The sequence below is a fragment of the Colletotrichum navitas genome, assembly GCF_030913465.1.
Source record: "Colletotrichum navitas strain CBS 125086 chromosome Unknown LY79scaffold_2, whole genome shotgun sequence".
Lineage (NCBI taxonomy): Eukaryota > Fungi > Ascomycota > Sordariomycetes > Glomerellales > Glomerellaceae > Colletotrichum > Colletotrichum navitas.
Window position 1 is genome coordinate 21965 of NW_026850548.1, and position 22800 is coordinate 44764.

Genomic DNA, 22800 nt, shown 5'->3' on the forward strand with positions numbered 1-22800 from the left:
TAGTAGCTATAAGTGTACTATATATTAGGTAGTAGGCCCTACGCACTTTAATAAATTAATATAATATACTATTCTTATATACTCTTAAGTATATTAGATAGTTATATTAAATTATCCTATATAGCTAGCTATAAATTATAGACTTACTTATGTATAACTAGCTTATGTATATATTATTAATACTTTTACTTACTTACTTATTATTTTTTACTTCTTTACTATTATATTTTACTCTTTTACTATATATCTTTATAATACTGTTATATCTCTCTACACATTAGTATATCTAGCCTATTAACCCTGTTAAATCTAGAACAGCTGCTACGAGAGCTATATTATTTACTATTAATTAATTATATAGTAGTTAGTACTTTAAGTTAGTAAGGCTATAATATAATTATTAGTTATAATTACTAAAGGGAAGTCTTAAGGTAGTAATAAACTATATCTGTAAACAGCTTTAACTAAGGGTAATAGGCTAAATCTACAGCTAGATACTAGCATAATCTAGAGGACTAATTTCCTAAACAAGGAAATCTAATAGCATATGTATACTGTATGTCTTACCCCCCCCCCTTGTGAGACATCTTTATATATCACGAAGCAACTAGAAAAGCAGACTCCGGCAGCCGCGACGGGATGTTTTTGACGACGCAACGGAAAGCTGTTGTGGCCCAGCCATGATACAGATCGAGCGACTCCTGCATTCTCGCCACGAACCCAGGCCGTCCAAGTGTCGACGTGACCGATGGGCTTGCCTTCCAAGGCTGTACCGCGGATCCAATCGCGGAGCCATCCGATGTATCCCTCAATTTCGGCAGCGGTGGCTCCGACCCCAGCGTTGGCGGCGACGCCATCCGGGCTGCTTCGGTACAGGTCCTCGGAGCCGACAGAGATGCCAACGATGCGGTCGGTGAAGGCCGCGCCGTATTGCTCTGCTGCACGAAGAAGAGAGTTCAGCTCATTCTCGTAAACGCCACGTCCGGCACTGGCCCACAGGCCGACCAGGATTGACGTATCGGTGTCGATGGCGGCCTGGTAAGCTGAGATTGGGTCGTTCACGGTGCCGCACTGAATCGACGTGTAGAGGCGGGCCGACGTGAAGGACCCCGCGCCAGCTAGGCTCTTTGCGGTCTCGAAGTAGCCCCGGAAGTCATCGTAGCCTCTGCATGAGCCGTCCTCGTTCGTGGCGCCGTAGTTAAACCCCTGCTGCACCTGGGCCAGGGCGCTGGCGGCCAGACCGGCGATGAGGGCACTTCTGAAGTACATGGTCGTCGATTTATTAAAACTAGAGTATTGAAGAAGCGTTTCCGGAGGGCTGATCAACCTATCTTGGACCGTTTATTCCGTGGAGGAGTCACACGTATTTAAACAATGCAGCAGCCATGGACGACGTCTGTTCACCAAAAATAGACCTGTCCCATCGCATGACGTTTTCGTGGACCTCGTATTTGGCCAGCCACGTCCACCTCCTTTACCGTCCCTCTCCAGTTTTCCATTGGATCGATGTTGGTGGGAAAGCAACCAACACTGCTAGTGATCGACAGCTCAGCCCGTGTCTCCACTTGCGCCGTCGCCCAGATCTTGGTTGGGGGGTCTCGACATCGTCATCCACTACCCGCCTTTCCGCTAATGAAGCTTACTTGGCGGTATTTTTCTTGCAATTATGGCACCGGATGCGCTGGACGAGTAATCAGACCCCTGCTTCGCACCAATAGTTGAGCAAACAGCGAAGAATTCTTCTATTTACACAACAACGCTGCGTTACGTACGGCTGACATTGACGGTTACGTACAGTTCCCTCCCTCTCTTTTGTCTCTCAGCTAACCCACTACCAAGGAATCCATCCCGCAACATCCGAGGCCTGCATGGCGACCAATTAGCGATGTTTACTCTTCCTAGTCAGGGGCGTAAACTGTTTACTGCATGACAGCGGAATGAGTTCCTGTGCTAATGATGTATACAAGATGCGGCGAAAAAGTGTTTGATGGATTATCCTTACAAGGATTGGCGTTCATCCGATGTTTACTGGGTCCTAGCATGGTTTTATCTCCTCATACCGGGTTATCAACCTCATAAAATTAACAATCTTAGGTTCCTCGATGCCAGGTCGTTTCCCACTGCTCAGCCCCATGCGTGTCCAGACTTTTAATTAGAAACTGGGCTACAGGGGCACGTTTTATTGGCACCTACAATTGAGCTGATAATAGCTCGGGACACAAGATCTGCTAAACCATAGACTATAGGAACTAGTGGTTTTTGTTTTTTACCTTTTAAGACCATCATCTGGCAGACCTCGCGATTGTAGCGACCTGCCTTATTTTGGGGTACGTATTATCTTATTATCACAAGGGCATTTTACCCTTCACTTTAATCATGTAATTTTCTACATAATTGCCTTGAGTGCCATGTTGTTTATGAAAAATGATATTTATCAAAAACTGTTGGCATATGGGTGATGCGGCCGGAGGAGGTGTGTCACGTGACACACCGCCTACCGGCAGTATCCCTCACCCTTGCCCACGCGCAAGGGTGGTGCCACACTTGCGCTCCCACTTCACCTTGCAACTAGTTAACTATCAACAACAACCACTAATTGACCACTCTTTCCCACACTTCGTGATATTGCGAACTCGGGATATCCCATCGGTTAACCAGTGAAAAACCAACAAAAACACTCGCTTTGGTTTCTGATGGAATCGCGTACAGCCCAGCAAAATATTCTCTAGAATGCTTATGATTCGCCAATAATTTCGTTGCTCTTACTGATGATGTTGCTCTTGCAACATGTTCTTCATCAAAGTCACCGAATCAAACGGGAAGTCTCCAGGTTTGGCCAGCTTGAAGTGCTGAGTGTATGGAGAGAAACGATGCGGCCAAGTTTCTCGATCGAGTGAGGGTTAACATGGTGAGATTTGAAACGAGGTGAGATTTGAAACGACGGGCGGCGCTTGAATAAAACGAAAGCCAGACGGGCGGACTCAGGTACGTATCCAAAGCGGTCCCTCTTAAGCTCGCACAGGTACGCAATGATAATCCACAGTTGAAAATACATGGTAAAAGTATCATGCCCAAGACCCAACACAATAGAAGAAGGTTTCTCACTTTCTGGATAGAAACCGAGTACCATGGAATCTCGTAGTTGAACCTCCCTATCAACCAAGGCTGCCAGAGCTTTCGGAGATGGCTTCCCTAGTTTCTATACCTAGTGCTCCAGATCTGTTGCTGTGACTGTCTTGCCCTCTGTTCTACAACTCAACACACCACAATAAAATCCGGCTTGTCATTAAAGTCCATCATCAATATGCCTGCCGACTGGAATTCCCTCCCCTTGGAGATTCGATGGATGGTTCGGGACTACATCAAAAGCCTTCGGTCTACTGCAACGGATATCCCATACAGACAGCTTCTTCTCGTATGCCGCGAGTGGCACAGCTGGTTCGTCCACGAGAACTTCCGCCTCTTGGTGCTCGATCAAGACCGGCTTAGCGACTTTGAGAAAATGGTCAGTAACAACAAGGTCCGGCGCAACTACGTACAACGCATCGTGCTGCGTATCCGCCTTCCTGACTACGACTGTCCCGCCTGTGATGAAGAAGAAGACGACGCCACCGCCTGCGCTAATGATGAGGCTTTTATTGAAGTCTTGCGGCGGTTTATGACCATCATGTCGGCGTGGCCTAAAAGGGAGCATAATTCTGGAATAACACTGGACCTTGGGGCCTACTCGCCCAGCGATGGCAGACATGGCTTTCGCGACTACCGCTTTTCCGACCAATATCAGTACGGGGCGCCGGAGACCAGTCATGAGCAGCATGCAGATGTCCTCTGCAGAGCTCAGGAGGCCGGCGAGAACCAGAAGAGCACCTGTCCCGGGTGGAACCGCAGCTGTAATGACGAGTGTTCTTCGCCTTCCCTATCCTCCAAGAAGAGAATTTTGGCAACTATTGGTGACGTCCGACGGCGACACTTTTCTGAAGTGTTCACAGAGGGACACTGGGATACTCAACCGCATACAGTCCTCAAGGGTATTGTCTCTGCCCCAGCTATTACCTCTTTGGTTCTTCCCCGCCACTACTACAGACCTATCTCTCTTCTTGTCCTTGGCTGCGTTATCCGCCAAGGCTTCCCAAGCCTACAGAGCCTCCGCCGCGAGACGTGGAGGGCTATTGGTGTACCAGCAAGACAGTCTATGGGTGGATACCAGGACCTCTTTGCCGCCTTGCCTACTACTATTGATCACTTCAGTCTTTTATGCGAGCTCAAAAATACCCATGTCGGCCTTCCTATTACACTTTCCATAATGTACCAACCACATTTTGGTGGAGTAGATATGGGCTTGGCCGCCGCCACGCTAGCCAGGCGCCTTCGCTCCTTCTGTGCGACGTACACGGTTTCGTTCGAGGACTTTGTGGAGGGCGATCTTCGCCGGGGACGTCGGGTCCATCCCCAGCTCGAGCACCTAGTCATGACGTCCGAAATCCTGGAAGCCCGCGTTAGCTGTCGCGCGCCGGAGTTCTTCGGCCTCATCTACATGGCAGGCCGCTTCGCGTTTGTGTCTATGCCAAACCTCAAGAGCCTCATACTGTGGGACGGAGACAAGAGCGACGGGTTTCTCATGCGCTTCACATACACCTACCTCACCTCAAACGAGACCGAACAAGGGGGATGGCAACCGACCGTTGATTGTCGCGGCACCCGATACGCTAGAAAAGACCTATTGCCAGCATTTACAAAGTTGCGCGATGTGCTCAGGCTAATCTTGCCTCCCGCAACGCCTTATATGCGCTTCATTTTCAAAAGGTCTCGTACTGCTGGGGGGAAAGAAGAAGCAGAGGGAGAAGGAGAACAGGTTAATAGAAGAAGGATAACCAAGGGGCCAGAATTCCAGGAGGTGCGAAATTTCATCCTAGATCCTGAATCGGCGAAGCAGAGACTGTTCGAAAGAAGAGTGTCTGCGATGCATTGATTATTGAACCACGCTAGTGTAAGGCCTATATATGACAACTGGCATTCTTGGCAAAAAATTGACCGGATACCATGACTGTATATTAATATCGTCTCTGCTTTGCGGAGTTTCAGCTTCAATTAATTCATCAATCAACAGGTGTCTATGTCGCGCATTGGAACCTGTGCCCAGCTGCGAAGGAACGAATCCTATGACTTTCCAGCTAAAATATCTAGTATGTGAGTCTGACAGGTGCATTTGAACTATATAATCACAAAATAGGCCACCACGGGAATTGAAGTTATACTTGCAACCGTAGCGACAGACTCTTTAGTTATTATACCTGATTGTCTCTGCCTCGTACTCCCCTCTCAGTTACATTAAATAAGTCGTAAAACGGCTGATCTTTCTACAGTATGTTGTCAAGTGTAAGATGAAGAAAAATCTTGGTGGAGCAGACTTATTAAGATCTCGAAGTAATGTGCACAAACTGTTTGCGACTGATATCGGACCATCGTTACCGGGCGGCGTTGGCTTCTCGGCCGGTGTGGCGGCCCGCTCGGCCAATTCGGGTCCGCCCCCCCGTCACCTCGGTGAGCTCCATCCAAGCTTTCCCTCCTGCCCCACCGCGAGCTCTGCTTTTCATCTGGCGCCAGAGCTCCCGTCAATTCCCCAGCACAAATACCCGACGCCCGCCTAGTTCAATTCCACCATTCGATCACCTTTTCGATCAAATTTTTTTCTTTTCAATTCTGTGCTCGCGAATCGGACAACTGGCTTCTGCAGCATGTTCGTAAGTCGCGCGCTCGCCAGGGCGCGGCCGGTCCTTCGACCACGCCAGCCCCCGACGACAAGAACCGCCTTTCGCAACTCGTCGACGAAGCCCTCTCCCTCCTCCTCGACCTCCCGCGCCGCCCAGCGCCTCCTCGACCGTCTCCCTCTCCGCTTCCAGAAATACACCACGGGGCTCCGCAAGGCGCCCCTGTCGCACGTCGTCTCTTTCCTTGTCCTTCACGAAATAACGGCCGTCGTGCCCCTGTTCGGGCTCTTCGGGCTCTTCCACTACACTAACTTTCTGCCCCTCGAGTACGTCTCGGGCCACTGGGCGGGCTACGTTCGTGACGGCGTCGGCATGGCGGAGAGATATTTCAGCAGGAAGGGGTGGTTCGGATTTGAGGCCGGGGACCGCGGGACCATGACGAAGGAGATGAACAAGAGCGGGGACTATGAGACGGCAGACGCACCGCAGAACTCTGGGCACAGTACGCAGGATCTTCTGGAGCGGTGGCAGCAGGACGGAAAGTACAAAGTCGTGGTGGAGGTGGCCATGGCCTGGGCGATCACGAAGGCGCTGCTGCCGGCGCGGATACTTGTTAGTGTTTGGGGGACGCCGTGGTTTGCGGGAGTCATAGGGAGGGCACGCGGGGTTTTCAGATCGAATCGATAGTAGTCACAATGGGAGTTCAAAATTTGAGGGAACAAGTTGATGTGGCTTTCAAACGCCGGGCTTTTGTTTTAATTGACTTTTCTGTATCAACCTATCGACATGCCAACACGCGCCCCACTCATCCGATTAACGGATCAGGGACGTCAAGTGGCTCGTGAAACTAGCAGACAAGAAATTTAAGGCTTCTCGTAGATCCAGTCGAACTGGGAAGACTTGTACTGGACAACATCACCGTCCTTGAACCAGAGGGCAATCTCCTTCTTGGCATTCTCGACGGAGTCGGAGCCGTGGCAGACGTTGCGGCCGACGTCGATGGCGTAGTCGCCACGGATGGTGCCAGGGGCGGAGGCAAGGGGGTTGGTGGCACCGAGGATGGCTGGAAGAGATGGCAGTCAGCAGGAGATTGTGGTGGGTTGGGTCATTTGCGAGACTTACTGCGGCCAGTCTTGACGGCGTCACGGCCCTCCCAGACCATGGCGCAGATGGGGCCAGAGTTCATGTCTGCGGGGTTGTCAGCTCGAAATCAGATGCGGCGCACAAGGAGACAAAAACATACACTCGATGAGGCCACCGAAGAAGGGCTTGTCCTTGAGGTCAGCGTCTAGCGGGCGGTTAGCGATGCGGTATGGCGGGGGGAGGTTCGGGTAGTACTAACAGTGAGCCTCAAGGTGGGCCTTGCCGGGGGTCATAAGCTTGATGGCGACGAGCTTGAAACTGCGTAGGACAAACGTCAGGATCAGTTGCAGAAAATGACTGTAAACAGGAAAACTTACCCACGGCTCTCGAAGCGAGAGATGATGGGGCCGATCAGGCCACGCTGAAGGGTAGTTAGCTTGCTGAAGCAGGCAATTGGCAGCGTTGCCGAAGGATGACGAAGCGTACCTGAACGCCATCGGGCTTGATGGCAATGAAGCTGTCTCGAGGTCAGCGAATATTGTGAGACTGGGCGTGTGGTGGCGATGGTTGTGTGCCCCTCTCAGCCCGAAACCTCTTTCTGTCCCACGATGGCGGGGTAATCAGGGTAGCGGCAGCGAGACAGAGAGAGGCAACAGTGACAACGGGGTGGTGCAGGACAATGGATAGGTTTCAAACTTACGTCTGCTCAGAAGCCATTTTGGGTGATGTGTCAACGACAAAGTCTGTAGCAAGAGGAGTTTGTTGTTGATGTTGTTGGTAGATTGTGGTGGTGACAACGGAGGGGACGACGGGAGAAGAAAGGTCTGCTGCTGACCGCTGGTTTTGTTGGCTCGAGGAAAAAATTATGTACAAGCCGAAGAGAAGCGCAAGAATTATGAAGGTAGGTGGGGGCAGCTTTTCTGCGGTGCGGCGGGCGTATTCGGGGAAGCTCGTGTCTGCATTATTCTGCTGCTGTCCCTGAGGCTTCTTGTGCTTCGAGGCGGGGTCACCGTCCTGCGCATAGTGGGGTCCGGATCCGGGTTCAGCCATGGTTTGCTGCTTGGGACTGTCGACACGCTACCGAGTTCCGTACTCGTGCCCTCTAACTTGTGTAGGTAGAGAGAAGATAGGCAGAAATGCAAGTATCTTACGTAAGAGGAACATACAGTGGGATAAGCTTGGAACACGGCAGTTGAACACTGTGACCAGACTATCTATATTTTCTCTCTCTTAATGCTGTTACTGTGTGTTGAGTACCTAGGTAGATAGATGGAGACTGAGGTTAGGTGGAGGTTGCTTACTTGCAGCTTTTTTGAAAGAAAAGCCTTTTAAACAAGATATCTTGTAGATTGGAACACTGACTGTCGAAGGGCTAGGATTGTGGAAAGGAAGTTTGGATGCCGTCTTGTTTACGTTCAATGCAAGCAAGCTGATGCGAGTGAGTGAAGTGAGTGCCTGAAAAGTTGTACAGTGGAATAACCATGTCAGTTCAGGCACACACAGTCCCCACTAGCGCTTAACTGCATTAGAAAGCCAGACCTGATAGAGAAATAACCCTCTCACCGCCTCAACTGGCTGAGACTACACGTCCAACAAAGAACTCGCTCTAGAACAATGCCAATTGAAACGTCCACTGGTTCTGTATGGTGCAGATAATGCACCATCTGCCTCAGCTCCATAATTGGTACACGTGTCTGTGAAATGGGCCCTTATAGACTGCAGCATCTCGGGCGCTCTCCTCTGATGGCGGGGTAGGGTATATGCATCAATCCAAGCCACCAGTATTAGAGTAAACGTTCCTTCCCCAAACCTCCCCTGGCTCCTGCAGCTAGACGTCCCACGCTAACCCCGAATCGGAGCTAGCGAGTGGACAGCTGTTGAACTTTGGGCGTCTCACCTTGACGCATGTACCTTTCACCCACGAGCAACCCAATCCCATCAATCCACCAAGTACAGCCATCTAAACAATCAACGAGGGAGCACCACAGAGAAGAGCCGCCTTCTTTTTGCTCCTGTGTCTTCTCCTTGATTGCAGTTCTCTTTCGATCTCTTAACTCTCTAGACGGCATCGCGATCACCGATATCCCCCCTTCCGCCATGCGGTCCCTCGGCAGGTTGTCCAGCAAATGGACAGCTTTCGTTGGTGTACTGGCGGCACTGAGCTGCATGATCCAGCCTGCAGGTGAGGAATTCTTCGTGACGCCATGACTTCTGTCCTACTTCGCCTTACCAATTTGGCTTCAGACTCAACGCCGTTCTGACACAAACAATCGCAGTCATGGTTAAGGAGAACGACTTCAAGAAGTGCCACCAGTCCGGCTTCTGCAAGCGTAACCGTGAGTACGCCGACAATGCCGTCTCCCAGGCCTCAACCTGGGCTGCCCCCTACAACATCCTTTCCGACTCTGCTTCCTTCAAGGACGGTCAGCTCCAAGCCGTCATCCTCAAGACCATCAACGATGCCCAGGAAACCGTCCGCCTACCACTTACCGTCTCCTTCCTCGCGTCCGGCACCGCTCGCGTAAGCGTCGATGAGGAGAAGCGCCAGAAGGGCGACATTGTGCTGCGCAACGACAGCCCCGTCCGCAAGGAGCGCTACAACGAGGCCGAAAAGCACACAATTGTCGGCGGTCTTAACCTGGACAAGGACGCCAAGGTTACCTACCAGGACAAGGACCAGATCACCATTCAATACGGCCCCTCGTCCAAGTTCGAGGCCGTCATCAAGTTCTCTCCCTTCAGCGTCGACTTCAAACGCGATGGCTCTTCGCACATCAAGCTCAATGACCGCGGCCTGCTCAACATGGAGCATTGGCGTCCCAAGGTCGACAAGCCCGTCGAGGAAAAGAAGGAGGGCGAGGAGACCACCGACAAGGCGGACGCCGCCGAGTCCACTGACGTGAAGACGGAGGATGAGAGCACCTGGTGGGACGAGACCTTTGGCGGCAACACAGATACCAAGCCCCGCGGCCCCGAGAGCGTCGCTCTTGATATTTCCTTTGTTGGCTATGACCACGTCTTCGGCATCCCTGAGCACGCTGGCCCGCTTTCTCTGAAGGAGACCCGTGGCGGTGACGGCAAGTACACCGAACCTTATAGGCTCTACAACTCGGACGTCTTTGAGTACGTCCTTGACAGCCCGATGACTCTTTACGGAGCCATTCCCTTGATGCAAGCGCACCGCAAGGATTCCACCGTCGGTGTTTTCTGGCTCAACGGTGCCGAGACTTGGATCGACATCACCAAGGACACGAGCTCTTCCAACCCATTGGCTCTGGGAGCCGACTCCAAGACCATCACCCAGACCCACTGGATTTCCGAGGCTGGCATTCTCGACGTCTTCGTCTTTCTGGGCCCTACCCCCAAGGATGTCTCTAAGAACTACGGAGAGCTTACTGGCACTACCGCCATGCCCCAGGAGTTCGCGCTCGGCTACCACCAATGCCGCTGGAACTACATCTCGGACGATGATGTCAAGGAAGTTGACCGCAAGTTTGATAAGTTCAAGATGCCTTACGATGTCATTTGGCTTGACATCGAGTACACCGACGGCAAGAGATACTTCACCTGGGATGGCGACATGTTCAAGGATCCCATGGGCATGGGCAAGGCCCTCGACGAGCATGGGAGAAAGCTCGTGGTCATCATAGACCCCCATATCAAGAACGAGGGCAAGTACGACATCGTGGAGCAGATGAACTCCAAGGGCCTTGCCGTTATGAACAAGGAGGGCAAGCCTTTTGAGGGTTGGTGCTGGCCTGGTTCGTCGCATTGGGTCGACTGCTTCAACCCCAAGGCAGTTGAGTGGTGGAAGGGCCTCTTCAAATACGACACTTTCAAGGGCACTATGGAAAACACCTTTATCTGGAACGACATGAACGAGCCCTCCGTCTTCAACGGCCCCGAGGTCACGATGCCCAAGGACAACATTCACCACGGTGGCTGGGAGCACCGTGATGTCCACAACATCAACGGCATGACCTTCCACAATGCCACCTTCGAGGCCCTGCTTACCCGCAAGAAGGGCGAGCTCCGCAGACCTTTCGTCCTCACTCGCTCCTTCTACGCCGGCTCTCAACGTCTCGGTGCCATGTGGACCGGCGACAACCAGGCGTCGTGGGAGCACCTGGGCGCTGCCCTTCCCATGATTCTCAACCAGGGTATCTCCGGCTTCCCCTTTGCTGGCGCTGACGTTGGCGGCTTTTTCGGCAACCCCGAGCCGGATCTCATGGCCCGATGGTATCAGGGCGGTGCCTTCTACCCCTTCTTCCGTGGCCACGCTCACATTGACGCCCGCCGTCGCGAACCCTACATGCTCGAGGAGCCGTTCAGAAGCATCCTCACGGCAGCCCTCCGTCTCCGATACACCCTGATGCCTACGTGGTACACCGCCTTCTTCCAGGCGCACAGAGACGGCAGCCCGATCGTGCGCCCGATGTTCTGGACCCACCCCAACGAGGAGTCTGGGTTCGCCATTGACGACCAGCTGTTCGTTGGTTCGACCGGCCTGCTTCACAAGCCCGTTGTAGAGAAGGACAAGGAGTCTGTCGACATCTTCATTCCCGATGACGAGGTCTACTACGACTACTTCACCTACGAGAAGCTTCCTACCAAGAAGGGCCAGTACATTACCAAGGCTGTTGCCATCGACCAGGTCGCGTTGCTCATGCGTGGCGGCCACATCTTCCCGCGCCGTGACCGCCCCCGTCGTTCGACCAAGCTCATGCGATTTGACGACTACACGCTGGTCGTCAGCGTCAGCAAGGATGGCCAAGCCGAGGGCGAACTGTACGTCGATGACGGCGACTCGTTCGACCACGAGAAGGGTCAGTACATCTATCGCAAGTTCAGCCTTGCAGGCAGCACCCTCACCTCCTCCGACGCTGAGGGCCGCGATGTCAAGTCCATCAAGGCTGGCTCCTGGCTCAAGGCCATGAAGGAGGTCTATGTCGACAAGATCGTCATTGTTGGCGCGCCGGGCGCTCTCAGCAAGAAAGAGGTCACTATCGAGTCCGAGGGCAAAACTTGGACTGTTCCCGTGCAGTACCATGCGGCGGACAAGGGTCGCGCGGCGTACGCTGTTGTGGGCAGAGTCGGTGCTCGCATCGGAGAGGACTGGAGCATCAACTGGGCTTAGGCGGCACCAAGGTTTCACAGGCGTATTGTAGGCCGAGGCTGGCTTTCATGGTACTAGGAAAAGATGAAGTGTGTGCATCACGGAGCGGCAAACATTTGAGCGATGGATATAAACCTGGGCAGCGGATAAGGTACGCGGGCCAGGATTAGAGAGAACAAGATGCGCGCAGATGGCGCCCGGGATTTGATGATTGACAAATCAAACAGCCATCAGAGCTTCATTTAGAGAAGAAACACTTGGCAGAGAAAGATGGAAAGAAAAACATAAACTCACCAAAAAAAGATACGGCTCCAAGTGATTTCGTTTAAGCGATCCAGAAATGTATCGACGGACCCCGGAGAGAGGAAAGGGTTTCGTCGGGGTGGGCTCCGTGGAGCCTCAACTTTCCATGGAGGGTCCCCGCCCAAATCTCCCATCGCTACCGCTCTTTCACAGAAACGCCCCTGAACCAAAGCCAACGACGATGGCGGCGCGGCAGAACCACCTCCCACCCCCTCTTTCGACCGGGGGAAAGGGAAAGAGAAGCTCAGCCTCGTTAGTCTGCGACGTCGTGCGGACTGCGAGGTTTTTTCTTTTTTTGGGGGGGGGGGGGGGGGGGGGTGGCTTCCACCTTCCCCCCACAGATCATTGCTTTTGGAGCCGAAGGGCCCGTAAGCGGCGGGTACTCGTTAACATGGTTGAAATTTTGGTACTTCCACTTTTTGGGCCATGGACGTTAGGGATTGGTGACAAAAGTCTGGGGGGCTTTTTCACCATCAAAACCGTTCTCTCTCTCTCCCTCATCCTTCATCCGATAATGGCTCATATTTTTCACATCTCGTCAAGACAACTCGCTCGTATGTACTGCTTTTCGTTGTGCAGTACCTAGTTCAGAGGGGGGGGGGGGCGGCGATGGCATAACATACCATCGACTTGAGTTCCCCCCTACTATAATATTGCTTGAAGGAGCGGCACTATAGTAAAATACCAAAAATGCATGGTTCCGAGACGGCAGCGGTAGCATGATTCGCGGCAGCAGCGCGCCCCTTTGGGAGGGGGGAGAGAGATAAGGAAACTCTCTTCATTGGGTCGCGTCGGTACCACCGCCCACCCCTTTTCATTCCTGTTATCGCGCGCACTGGCATGAAAGACATGGTGGTAGTTGATGGTTAGGGGGTAGGAGGGATAATTAGGCGGCTACCCACTAGGAGCCTTGCATGTGAAGAAACGTCGCGTCGCAGTCGATGCTCTATATCCTCGTATTCCCGCTCCCGTGCGATCGTGCCCGGTCGGCGGTTCCATGATCCTACGCCATGATGAGCGGGTGGCTGCTGGCTCTTCCCCGGAGGTCTCGGAGAGGAGCATGGCAAGGTCAGGGCCCGCCGTAAGGTCATGGCCGGGAAGGGTAGGCAGTCTGCCGGCCGGCACGCACTGGTTTAGGAGCGTTCGAAGTGTTGGCCACGGGCTCTCGGTGGCCTGTTCCCCGTGCGTCTGTGGCTTGATATTCCGGTACTTGCCAGGGCTAAGGTGATCTGGCGCTCTCAATTCCAACCGACCTGATTGTTCTACAATTGGGGAGGTCTGGTCAAGGTGTTGAAATTAAAATCAGAACATCAATTATTGGTAGACAACTGCGAAAAAGGAAGGGGAGAAAAGCTGAGAGAAATGTGGCCTGAGGTGATGCGTGTTTTCCCTTGGCTTGCCTTGACGGCCGGGGCACCGTGGAGGCCAGCTAGGGGATTTGGGTCAACCCCGACTTTGTTTTCTTGGATCGACATCGGCCACTCCTTTTGCCGGACAGACATGTGCGGGCGCAGGATGGTATGTTTGGGAGATGCGCTGGGAGATGCGCGCAGATGATTTTTGGGGGTTGGAAAGCTTGACCGATACTGTAAACCGTGAGCATCCAGGGATGATGGATAGTGTCTGTGTTGCCGAGAATGTGACGTATGTATGCGGTTGACCTAGTAGGCGTTGCAGCCTCGGTGATCCGACAGCGAACGATATTAAGCGGCCTGGAATCCATTGACGTAGGGACTGCTAGTGTCTTGGGCGCAGATGCGAGCTTCGGACGAGGCATTGCCACATCTGCGTTACGATGAACCGCGACTTGGACAGTGGATGGACATAGAATTTGTTGTCGTGGCCAGCTGTCATAAAAGTAAAGATAAAATAAAAACAGGAACGGCGGTTCAGGTAGCTATTTTTAGACTCCAGGAGAGCAAGAGAAACAACTTCTTCACTGATGCGACCAAGCCGCCGACGAAAACGCGTGCGGTACCTGCATCCAGCGGCGTTGTCGATGGCATGAACAATGGCGGCTGTGTGGTGGCAAACGTCCTATGGGCGGCGGGGCGCCAGCGGGAGACCCAAGGTGGTAAGCCGCGAATGATGTGGTGGTGGTGATTGGAAACCCCTTCCCGCACTAAGACAAGCAGAGGCGTGCGAGGAGACAGGTTTTCAGAAGAGCCCTTGTTCCAGAGGCGCTAGAAGGCGGCCTTGTTGAGGATGTAGTTGGTGGTGGGTGTGATGTTATAGCATGTCTCACGCCGCGAGATGGTGTGATTGTTGTTTAGAAAGGTGGTTCCTGGTGAAACGGGTGAAGGGTGAGGACTACACTACAGGCGGCGTGTAGCGAATCAGATTGGCACGGGCGGCCGATGCGCTTGCTTTCATCTCAATCCTCCAAAAGTCTGCGAGCGATTCAGTACTCAGTGGTGGTGGCCAGGACGGAGATGACTGACTGGCTTGACCGAAGCCTGGCCCGCGGACCTTGCGGAGTTCAAAGGTCCAGGCCTAGTCGATTTGGGGGCATCCGTCTCCTCTCTCCCTTCCCTTCACTTTCCTTTCCTTCCCTTCCCTTCTCTTCCAGATGCTCGCTAGAACTTTCCACGACATCAGTTGAGCTCCGTGCCTGGAAGACGCTGGCCCACAGTCGGCACTGTCAGGGCCGCGCCATAGGTAGGCATGTCGGACAGTGACGGTATCGGAGGTTAGAGACTGTGAGCGTTCAGGGAACGGTGGACCGAGCTGAGGATTAGGGGTAGGTTGGTATGTATCTTGGCAGGGGGGATGGCGGGCGAGGGGCCGATCCTAGGTAGGTACCGTTGAAAGGAAGCAGAACAGGGGAGAATGCGACGTGACGTCAGCCTTGGCAGGTGGGGCCACGACCAGGGCGAAGAGTGGGGGTCTCCATCTCCAGTTCTTTTGAAATTTTAGAAAGGAAGGGGCGGCTTTCAATTGAGCTCGAGGAAGGAGGGAGGGAATTAGAGACAGAGAGGCTTGAAGATGACCGCCCACCTAGGGTGAAAGAGCACGGTTTGCCAGACCTTCGTCTCGTCGAGGTGCAGGTTTGCGTCATCCGTCGGAAGACAGCATACATAGGCAGTACCGATTGCGTCTAGCAGCCATTGGCGACACATGAGTTGTAAGATTCAGAAGTACCACCGCTGCACCCGCTGCTGCCAAGACACACCGCTTGTGCGATGCCGTCTGCTCGTGGAATAGATTTGCGGCGGGCGCTCGTATTAGGTCCGGGTTGATCCATTGTCAGTGCTCGATGACAGTTATCCTCCAGCGCTTCGGGGTTTTGCTGTTCGCCGTCTGGACAGCTTGCCGCTACGTATATCCATGTCTCCTCGGGAGTGCGCACCGGACCCGGCGAGCACGCTTGTCGTCACTGGCTTGTATTGGCGACCGATGGTGCCCTGTCTCTTCGGCCCTTTACGACGCGGACTTTTTGCAGTCCATACTAGTCAGTAGGCAGGTATGTATATCACGAACTTGACGATAATCTTCTATGGAGAGTGGCTTGTGAGTAAATGTTACATACTGAGTACAGTATGTGCTTTTTTTTCCAGAGCTCGAGAGGTGGCGGCCATGTGCGCATCGGATGGTGGGCTAGCCCTTCATCATGCCGCCCCCCTGCTTTACACGACGATTCGGATGGTAGATAGCGTGAGATGGATGGATGATCAGCCAGTGTCCCGTATTTGCGGAGCGGGAGAGACAGTTTGGTGCAACACAGCAGAGAGCCTCAGTGTCTCAGAAGTAGCGCCGCACTTCGGGACGTGCGGATGGCCGTGCAAAAGGCGTGGGAAAGGGTTGCGATAACAGGTGGGGGTCCAGTCCTTCGCGGCTACACTAAATTTTGTGATTCATTGTGAGATGCAGCAACGCGATTCTGATGAGGTGTCCGTTTCCGATCCAACTGTGCAGAGACTCTGATTTGCATCTAGTCATCGTCCCAATGCGCATGTACAGCGATGATGAAGTCCAATGGAAAATATGACGACGATGGGAGTCTGAGAGTGCCGGGTGGTATCTTCAAGGCGCTAACCGCAAATCAGCTTAGAGCTACCGTGCAGCTAGGAAGCAACTAGCGAGCCAGCAACGATGGGGCGGCGATGCGATGTGATGCGATGCGATGCGACGGGTGTCGGTAGTTTTTTTTCTTGGTACTGCGGACAAGCCATCATTGTGGAGAGTATGGCAGTGCTGTACGGATATATGTATGCCATACTGCAGTTTCCAGCACGGATTTTCGGTCAACAGCGAGCTGGCAAGGGGAGATGGAGCCTTGAGTAAATTACGATGTTGCTGCGAAGAGGCTGCCTCCTCCATGATGTTAAATGTGTTAAAAATGGGATGATTTAGGGAAGGGAAGGGGGGGGGGTTAGGTCCTATCTCCGGGAAACAACGTCCTGTCCATCCCAGTGGAACCCACCCTCCTAGGCTCTTCTTTCCTGCCAGTTGATTTCAACATGGACCCGGTTCGCCATGGCCATGGCATGGCCTTCCGCCCAAAAACCAATCTGATGGAATGCTCAATGCCACTCGACGACTCCATCAAGTCTACCAAGATTAAGGTGCACCTGGCGTGAAGAGTAAAAATAAATAAATGGATACTCAATTTTTTCCGAAATGCTAATGACGAGCCAGTTCACCCCCAGTGTGGCCGTCCATGGGCTCCAGGCGCGCGATCAGCATTTCGTCTCCCCGGTTTTAACTCTGGGCACCGACGTGGCGCCGCAACGCGGCCATTGGGTGCTAAGGATGATGCGAGTGGCAGCGAGTGGATGGGTGGATGAGCGGATGAGTGGGCGACAGCACTCGGTTCGTGCAGACGACAAGGAATTCTAGAGCACATGTCGCCCGTCGTCGATTCATGGTTGACATTTCATTGCGCTCAAATAGCCGCGACCGGGGGCCCCCTCCCGGGGCCCAGAGATCATGGCCCAGTTTTTTGCTCATGGAGTCCCTGTTTTCTAAATGACCGGCAAAGCCAAGGGGCAAGGGAGAGTGGGAGACTGACACACCCCATCTCGTGTGTATGTACTGATGTACCTACGCACAGGAGCTTCCTTTTGCTCTGTCCGTCCGTATCGGCACCAGCTACTCATTGCCTGTTCGGTCTCGGTCCCTTGCTTGTAACTTCCCACTTGTGCGGATATTTGCTTGGCTCCTGCATCCAAGATATTTTATCCACACCTTCCTCTCCTCGCCCTGCAAAAGATGCTCCTTCCCCAGCCCTTTCGCCCTCCTTCCCCAGCTGCTCATGCTCCTGCCCCTACACTTCACCCGCGGGGAAAGAAAAGGAACAAAAAAAAAAAAAAAAGGAAGGAAGGAACCAGCACCCAGCAGTTTCAACACCGACCAGTACTCCCTCCGTTTCTTCTTAGCTGAAGAGACTGTGATCCCATCTCCAGTCCTCCGACATACGGATAGGTAGTGGTGGAATTCAGCCAGACGGCGACGACGACGGCTAGATCCCGGGATATATCTATCCATTAGCTCCTTGCCTAGGACCTTTCCCGGCATCCCGCCTGTTACCCCACCAAGAAATATACCGAGAAGCGTCAAACCAAACCAAACCAACCGCGACCAAGCGTGTTCAACAACCGACGTTCGTTTCACCTCTTCGCCCATCACAGCTGGGTAGCCGACTGAGGACCGCTGTTGGTTGGTTTGGTCATATTTACCGACTGCCAATATCAAGCAGGACAACTCAACCCAACCCCTTTCCCTCGCCAACAAACTAATTCGATATTCCCACCCATACTCACTTACACCCATAAGTCTTCACACCTCGTCTGTTGGTCCTTTGCGGCCCCTTCATCCCGCCCAACATGACAACTCCAACAAATCGTGAGCGATCCAACTCGGACGAAAATGAGAAGCACTCATTCCACACGGACGACAGCCTCCAGACAGCTACAGATCCCAGTTCTGTGCCCCCCCAGCAGGAGAAGATGGCCCGCATTAACACTGAGAACCTACTCTCTCCTCCCGACGACGCACACCGCCCCATGTCGCCACAAGATAGCCGGGAGCAAGCCTCGCGTCTCAACGACGATCTCGAAGTCTTGCGCGCCGAGCGTTTCGTTTCCAACCAGGAACATGAGTTGTCCCAACAGCGCTCTCGCCAGGGTAGGACCCGTGAACGCGAGCCCGAGGACGTCTTCGCTACCAACCCCACCGCCGCCGATGCCGCAAAGCCCCCCCCTGAGAAGAAGGCCGGCGCCTTTGCCTACGCCATCTGGAAGTGGTTGAGGAAGTTCCCTCGATTTATCCGCTACGCTGTATACATGATCCCCGGAGGCGCTCTTCTCCTTATTCCCGTTCTCCTCGGTCATTTCGCCATCGTCCCTGAGAAGGCAGCCGTCGGCGGCCCTAATGGCGTTTATCTCACCTGGTTCGGCATCTGGCTTGAGGTCATCTGGTGCTCACTGTGGGCTTCGCGCATGATCACGAGCTTCATGCCCCTCATCTTTGGCGGCATCGCCATAGTCATGGGCTCCAGCAACCACAAGAAGTGGAAGGACATTGGCCAGGGTCTCGAGCTGCATACCGCCCTCTTCATGTGGATGCTCGGGATACTCATCTCGTATTCGCCCATTCTCAACGGCCACCGCGTTTTGCCAGACAATTTCAACCCCGACGAGGACAGCCTGCCCTCCGTCCAGTGGATTAACGTTGTCCAGAAGGTCATCATATCATTCTTTGTCTTGGCTGCCCTGAACTGGGTCGAAAAGATATGCATTCAGTGGATCGCAACCACGTTTCACCAGCGCACCTACGCCCAGCGAATCGAGACCAACAAGAGCGATATCGATCACCTCGTCCATCTGTATGAGCATTCAAAGACGCGCATCCACCGCGAGGACTCCATCTGGCTCACGACGGAGAATGTCAACAGGTCAGGTGCTCGTACTCCAATGGGCGTGGTGGGCAAGAATGTCCGATCAGCCTTCAACAAGGCCGGCGGCATGGCGGCCCGCGTTGGGAACGACTTCATAGGACGCAAGGTCGCCTTCAACCATGCCCGCAAGATCACCTACGAGATGCTGCGTAACACTGGATCGGCTCATGCACTCGCCCGCCTCATCTTCCGCAGTTTGGTCAAGGACGGCCAGGACACCATTTTCCTTGAAGATATGCAGGTTGCCTTCGCGACCCCAGAAGAAGCAGAGCATGCCTTCGGCATTTTCGACAAGGATCTCAACGGCGACATTTCTATGGAGGAGATGGAGTTAACCTGCAACGAGATTCACCTGGAACGCAAGGCTATTGCCGCCTCTTTGAAGGATCTTGACTCCGTCATCAAGAAGCTCGATAAGGTCTTCCTCTTCATCATTGTCATCATTGCCATCGTTGTCTTCATCTCCATCCTCTCGGGCTCGGCCGCCGCCGGCCTGGCCTCGGCCGGTTCTAGTTTCCTCGGTCTCGCTTGGATGCTCCAGGCCACGGCCCAGGAATTCCTGCAGTCCATCATTTTCGTCTTCGTCAAGCACCCCTTCGATGTCGGTGACCGAGTTACTGTCTACGGCAACACCGGTACCTTGGGAACCGGCGATGACTACTACGTAACCGAGATCTCCCTGCTGTACACCGAGTTCAAGAAGATGGAGGGCCACATTGTCCAGGCACCCAACAGTGTCCTCAACACCCTATTCATCCTGAACCAACGTCGCTCGGCTGGACTTGCTGATCCCATCGAGCTCAAGCTTGGTTTCGGTACCGACCCGGAGCTCATTGAGGAGCTCAAGTCTCGTATGCTCAACTTCTGTCTCGAAAACAAGCGAGACTATCAACCACGCATCATCACCGAGGTCAGGACTCTCAACGAGGTCCAGTCCTTCACAATGAACTTGATATTCTTCCACAAGTCCAACTTCCAGAACGAACTCCTCCGTCTCCAGAGACACAACAAGTTCGCCGCACAGCTGATGGCCGAGGTTCGCAGTGTTGGTCTCCAAGGCCCTTGGCAGGTGCAACCCGGTGGTTCCCGCAACACTCCCTTCTACTGGGCTGGCGGTGCTCCCCCGTCGTACGACTCGTCCAAGTCCAGCCATGGTCCCAGTGGCAACGAGCCTGCCACGCCTGGCGATACCCAATCGAACCACTCCAACACTCATTCCGCCGTCGGTATCTCGGCTGTTGCTACTCGTGCTCGCGCCGACTCGCGCACCGGGGTGGTGCCGTTCATCGACGACAACTGGAGCGATTTCCAGGACGTCTTTGAAGCTCGCAGGGAAGTCCATCAGCCTCATGTCGCGCGGCTCCAAAGCATCCGCGAGCGATCCGATCTTGAGCGCCCTGACAGCTCCACTTCTGGCGTAGCTGCGCCGAGACAATCTCAAGAGTCTGGCTCTCAGCGCCGCCGGTTTTTCAGCCGCCCACGGAGCTCCAGTAGGACGAAGAACAGCGACATTGTCTAGACAGACGTTTCATTTCTCATTTACCCATTTCCTTTCCGAAAGTACGGAACACTTCGTCCCGGAATGCCCCGGGCTCGGCACGCATACACTCCTTTCATAATGTGGTATTTTTAATTGAATCCCCGAGGGTGGCGATAAAAATCACGATGTCCAGAGGTGGGGGATCGACGGAGTTGATTTTTAAAAAACAAAAATTTGGCACAGGCTTTTCAGCGTATGTTTTCAAACCATTGGAGGGTTTGAGAAGGAACCTTTTGGTAGATTGCAATCGGGGTAAAATACCCAATAGAGATCTCGATTCATAACTCAACCAAATTTTTTTTTTCCTTTCTGAATTCGGCTTGTCACAAGTGTTGATGCAAATTGTAAAAGAAAAACACATCTAGCCAAGCAGTATACGGATATTGTGGTTGTTCACGTGAGGCCAACGAACAGGTAATCGAGACATCATCTTGAGAAGCTGAGTTTCTTATTGACTTGAACAGACTGCGATTCCGAACGGCATACTACTACTAGACCATGGTATCCATACTAGAACCGGTGTAATGGCCAATGGGCTTTGGACTTCATCATTGTGCGCCATACACTGCAAATAACTCTTCTTTCTCGGGATAAGCGTTGCTCATAGCCGGCGATATTGTAACACCCGTCATACAATGATATGGCGTCCATTAGTGCTACCAGCACACCATCCAAACAGCCGGTCGGTCGTAGCTTCTTGGGGATGAAATTTGAATCCCCTGCCTTTGAGCCATTACCAGCAAAGAGTGTTGAATGTGCACTTGCTCTCAATGACTATCTTAGAGTAGGTAGGATACAGCACGTCGAATGCGGAGGCGACGGCCGTGTTGTAGTTGGTGTCAAATTCAGTCGTGTTACAGTCAAAACAATGGACGCCCATGCCTTGTTCTGGCCACTCGATCTCGTAGCCAATAAAACCCTTGAGATTTCCCGTCACCATATCGTACGCAGTAAGGTTGAAAGTGGTGGGAAGCGTGAGGGTGTCGTCCGCGGTGTCATTGGCGAAAGGGGCAGGTCCGTGATTGTGGATGAAGTAGCCGTCAGGGCCGGTGAGGGATCCGAGGTTCTTGAGGACGTCGAAGAAGATGGGCAGGAAGTTGAGAGGGGTGTCATTGGTGCCCTGGCAGCGGGCCGTGACGGTAGAGTTTAAGCGATTGGAGAAGGGATTGGGGCTGCAAATGCCGCCGGCGGTGAAGATGATACTACTCAGGAACTGGTTGATGGTGCCGTACCAGAGTGCAGGGCGTGGGCTGACGTCGACCTTGACGGCCAAGGTATTGTCAGCGGCCGAAGAATTGTTGATGGTGTCAGTGAAGATGGTGGCGTTGTCAGAAGGAACATCTGCACCTGGAGTTCGGGCCCACGGGGTAGGGCCAGTCTCGAGATGGTTACAAACAAAAGCCGAGTTGCAGGTCGAGTTGCCAGACGCACTCAGGCCGAGAGGGCGTCCGCGGTAAGTGTAGCACCAAAGAGTGGTGCCGCCGTCCCTGGTACTCATGGCCTTGCCAGCGCGAAGAGTTTCGGGGGTGCCGTCTTCGATCCAAGCGGACCATGTCTCGCCGTTGGGGAAAGTAGCAGAAGCTCCTTGAAAGTTCCAGGGGTATTTGCCATCATCGTAGGGCATTTGTACGAGTAGGTCAGGATTGGCAGGGCCAGTCTCAGCGGGGGTAGACCAGACGGGGCCCTTGTACCAGTTCATTTGGCGTGAGGTAGACCAAGTGGCATTCTCGGGGTTGGATCCAATGCCGCAGTCAGCCAAAACCAGGTTCTGGTCAGTGTTGACTTGGGCGTGTCGTTGTAGGTTCAAGGGTTGCAGGTTCAAGGAAGACATGGCCGTCAAGGCCTTGAGGGTACGAGAGACGGTCATCTTGAAGAGATATCAAGAGGCAGAAAGAGTTAGAGAACGAGGGATGATGCAGGAAGACGAACCAAAAAAGGGTAGGTAGCGAGAGTGTCTTGGTAGAGTTCAGACAACGGGGAACGGGGCGAGGTCCAAAAGTGTGGTGATAGAGAGAGGTGTCGTAGAGAGGAGGTGAAGCACGAGGGAATGGGGATGGAGGCGGGAGACGGTGTTATTCCAGACGAAAGGAATTGTGTTATAGGAAGCTGCGTCTCAATCGACAATGGCAAGTACCTACCGTGTAGTGCTGCT

The 22800-nt window shown here is 53.2% G+C and overlaps 9 protein-coding genes across 9 annotated transcripts; 5 read left to right on the plus strand and 4 right to left on the minus strand.

Moving 5' to 3' along the window:
• Window positions 1-379: 379 nt before the first annotated feature.
• Window positions 380-1441, minus strand: LY79DRAFT_534627 (uncharacterized protein). Its single transcript, XM_060556449.1, has 2 exons — window positions 568-1441; window positions 380-537 (listed from the first exon to the last, which is right to left on the minus strand). The coding sequence occupies exons 1-2, from the start codon at window positions 1267-1269 to the stop codon at window positions 508-510; spliced, it is 732 nt and encodes a 243-aa protein (XP_060419859.1). The 5' UTR covers window positions 1270-1441; the 3' UTR covers window positions 380-507.
• Window positions 1442-2736: 1295 nt separating this feature from the next.
• Window positions 2737-3187, minus strand: LY79DRAFT_137063 (uncharacterized protein). The gene has a single exon (XM_060550918.1). The coding sequence runs from the start codon at window positions 3067-3069 to the stop codon at window positions 2812-2814; it is 258 nt and encodes an 85-aa protein (XP_060419860.1). The 5' UTR covers window positions 3070-3187; the 3' UTR covers window positions 2737-2811.
• LY79DRAFT_137060 (F-box domain-containing protein) lies at window positions 2957-5123 on the plus strand. The gene is made up of 2 exons (XM_060550917.1): window positions 2957-3062; window positions 3117-5123. The coding sequence occupies exon 2, from the start codon at window positions 3305-3307 to the stop codon at window positions 4967-4969; it is 1665 nt and encodes a 554-aa protein (XP_060419861.1). The 5' UTR covers window positions 2957-3062; window positions 3117-3304; the 3' UTR covers window positions 4970-5123.
• A 388-nt stretch (window positions 5124-5511) lies between these two features.
• On the plus strand, window positions 5512-6429 carry LY79DRAFT_534629 (uncharacterized protein). Its single transcript, XM_060556450.1, has one exon. It carries the CDS (start codon window positions 5736-5738, stop codon window positions 6393-6395), a length of 660 nt encoding a protein of 219 aa, XP_060419862.1. The 5' UTR covers window positions 5512-5735; the 3' UTR covers window positions 6396-6429.
• On the minus strand, window positions 6430-8273 carry LY79DRAFT_534632 (nucleoside diphosphate kinase). Its single transcript, XM_060556451.1, has 8 exons — window positions 8093-8273; window positions 7492-8027; window positions 7278-7308; window positions 7169-7212; window positions 7051-7109; window positions 6952-6996; window positions 6831-6896; window positions 6430-6771 (listed from the first exon to the last, which is right to left on the minus strand). Exons 2-8 carry the CDS (start codon window positions 7839-7841, stop codon window positions 6572-6574), a joined length of 795 nt encoding a protein of 264 aa, XP_060419863.1. The 5' UTR covers window positions 7842-8027; window positions 8093-8273; the 3' UTR covers window positions 6430-6571.
• Window positions 8274-8888: 615 nt separating this feature from the next.
• On the plus strand, window positions 8889-11928 carry LY79DRAFT_575010 (family 31 glycosyl hydrolase; the record flags this gene model as incomplete). Its single annotated transcript, XM_060559661.1, has 2 exons — window positions 8889-8973; window positions 9068-11928. 2 exons carry the CDS (start codon window positions 8889-8891, stop codon window positions 11926-11928), a joined length of 2946 nt encoding a protein of 981 aa, XP_060419864.1.
• A 160-nt stretch (window positions 11929-12088) lies between these two features.
• LY79DRAFT_137194 (uncharacterized protein) lies at window positions 12089-13002 on the plus strand. Its single transcript, XM_060550919.1, has one exon. The coding sequence runs from the start codon at window positions 12248-12250 to the stop codon at window positions 12794-12796; it is 549 nt and encodes a 182-aa protein (XP_060419865.1). The 5' UTR covers window positions 12089-12247; the 3' UTR covers window positions 12797-13002.
• Window positions 13003-18035: 5033 nt separating this feature from the next.
• Window positions 18036-20627, plus strand: LY79DRAFT_504677 (mechanosensitive ion channel; the record flags this gene model as incomplete). The annotated part of the gene is made up of 1 exon (XM_060553532.1): window positions 18036-20627. The coding sequence occupies one exon, from the start codon at window positions 18036-18038 to the stop codon at window positions 20625-20627; it is 2592 nt and encodes an 863-aa protein (XP_060419866.1).
• A 754-nt stretch (window positions 20628-21381) lies between these two features.
• On the minus strand, window positions 21382-22515 carry LY79DRAFT_664992 (uncharacterized protein; the record flags this gene model as incomplete). Its single annotated transcript, XM_060562996.1, has 1 exon — window positions 21382-22515. One exon carries the CDS (start codon window positions 22513-22515, stop codon window positions 21382-21384), a length of 1134 nt encoding a protein of 377 aa, XP_060419867.1.
• Window positions 22516-22800: the final 285 nt, after the last annotated feature.

Coding starts and splice junctions, on each gene's coding strand:
- LY79DRAFT_534627 (XM_060556449.1), bottom strand. CDS start 1,269: ATGTACTTCAGAAGTGCCCTCATCGCCGGTCTGGCCGCCAGCGCCCTG. Junction 538..567: donor ATGTCTCACAAGGGGGGGGG/GTAAGACATACA, acceptor ATATGCTATTAG/ATTTCCTTGTTTAGGAAATT.
- LY79DRAFT_137063 (XM_060550918.1), bottom strand. CDS start 3,069: ATGATACTTTTACCATGTATTTTCAACTGTGGATTATCATTGCGTACC.
- LY79DRAFT_137060 (XM_060550917.1), top strand. CDS start 3,305: ATGCCTGCCGACTGGAATTCCCTCCCCTTGGAGATTCGATGGATGGTT.
- LY79DRAFT_534629 (XM_060556450.1), top strand. CDS start 5,736: ATGTTCGTAAGTCGCGCGCTCGCCAGGGCGCGGCCGGTCCTTCGACCA.
- LY79DRAFT_534632 (XM_060556451.1), bottom strand. CDS start 7,841: ATGGCTGAACCCGGATCCGGACCCCACTATGCGCAGGACGGTGACCCC. Junction 7,213..7,277: donor TCAAGCCCGATGGCGTTCAG/GTACGCTTCGTC, acceptor ACTACCCTTCAG/CGTGGCCTGATCGGCCCCAT. Junction 7,110..7,168: donor TCTCGCTTCGAGAGCCGTGG/GTAAGTTTTCCT, acceptor TGTCCTACGCAG/TTTCAAGCTCGTCGCCATCA.
- LY79DRAFT_137194 (XM_060550919.1), top strand. CDS start 12,248: ATGTATCGACGGACCCCGGAGAGAGGAAAGGGTTTCGTCGGGGTGGGC.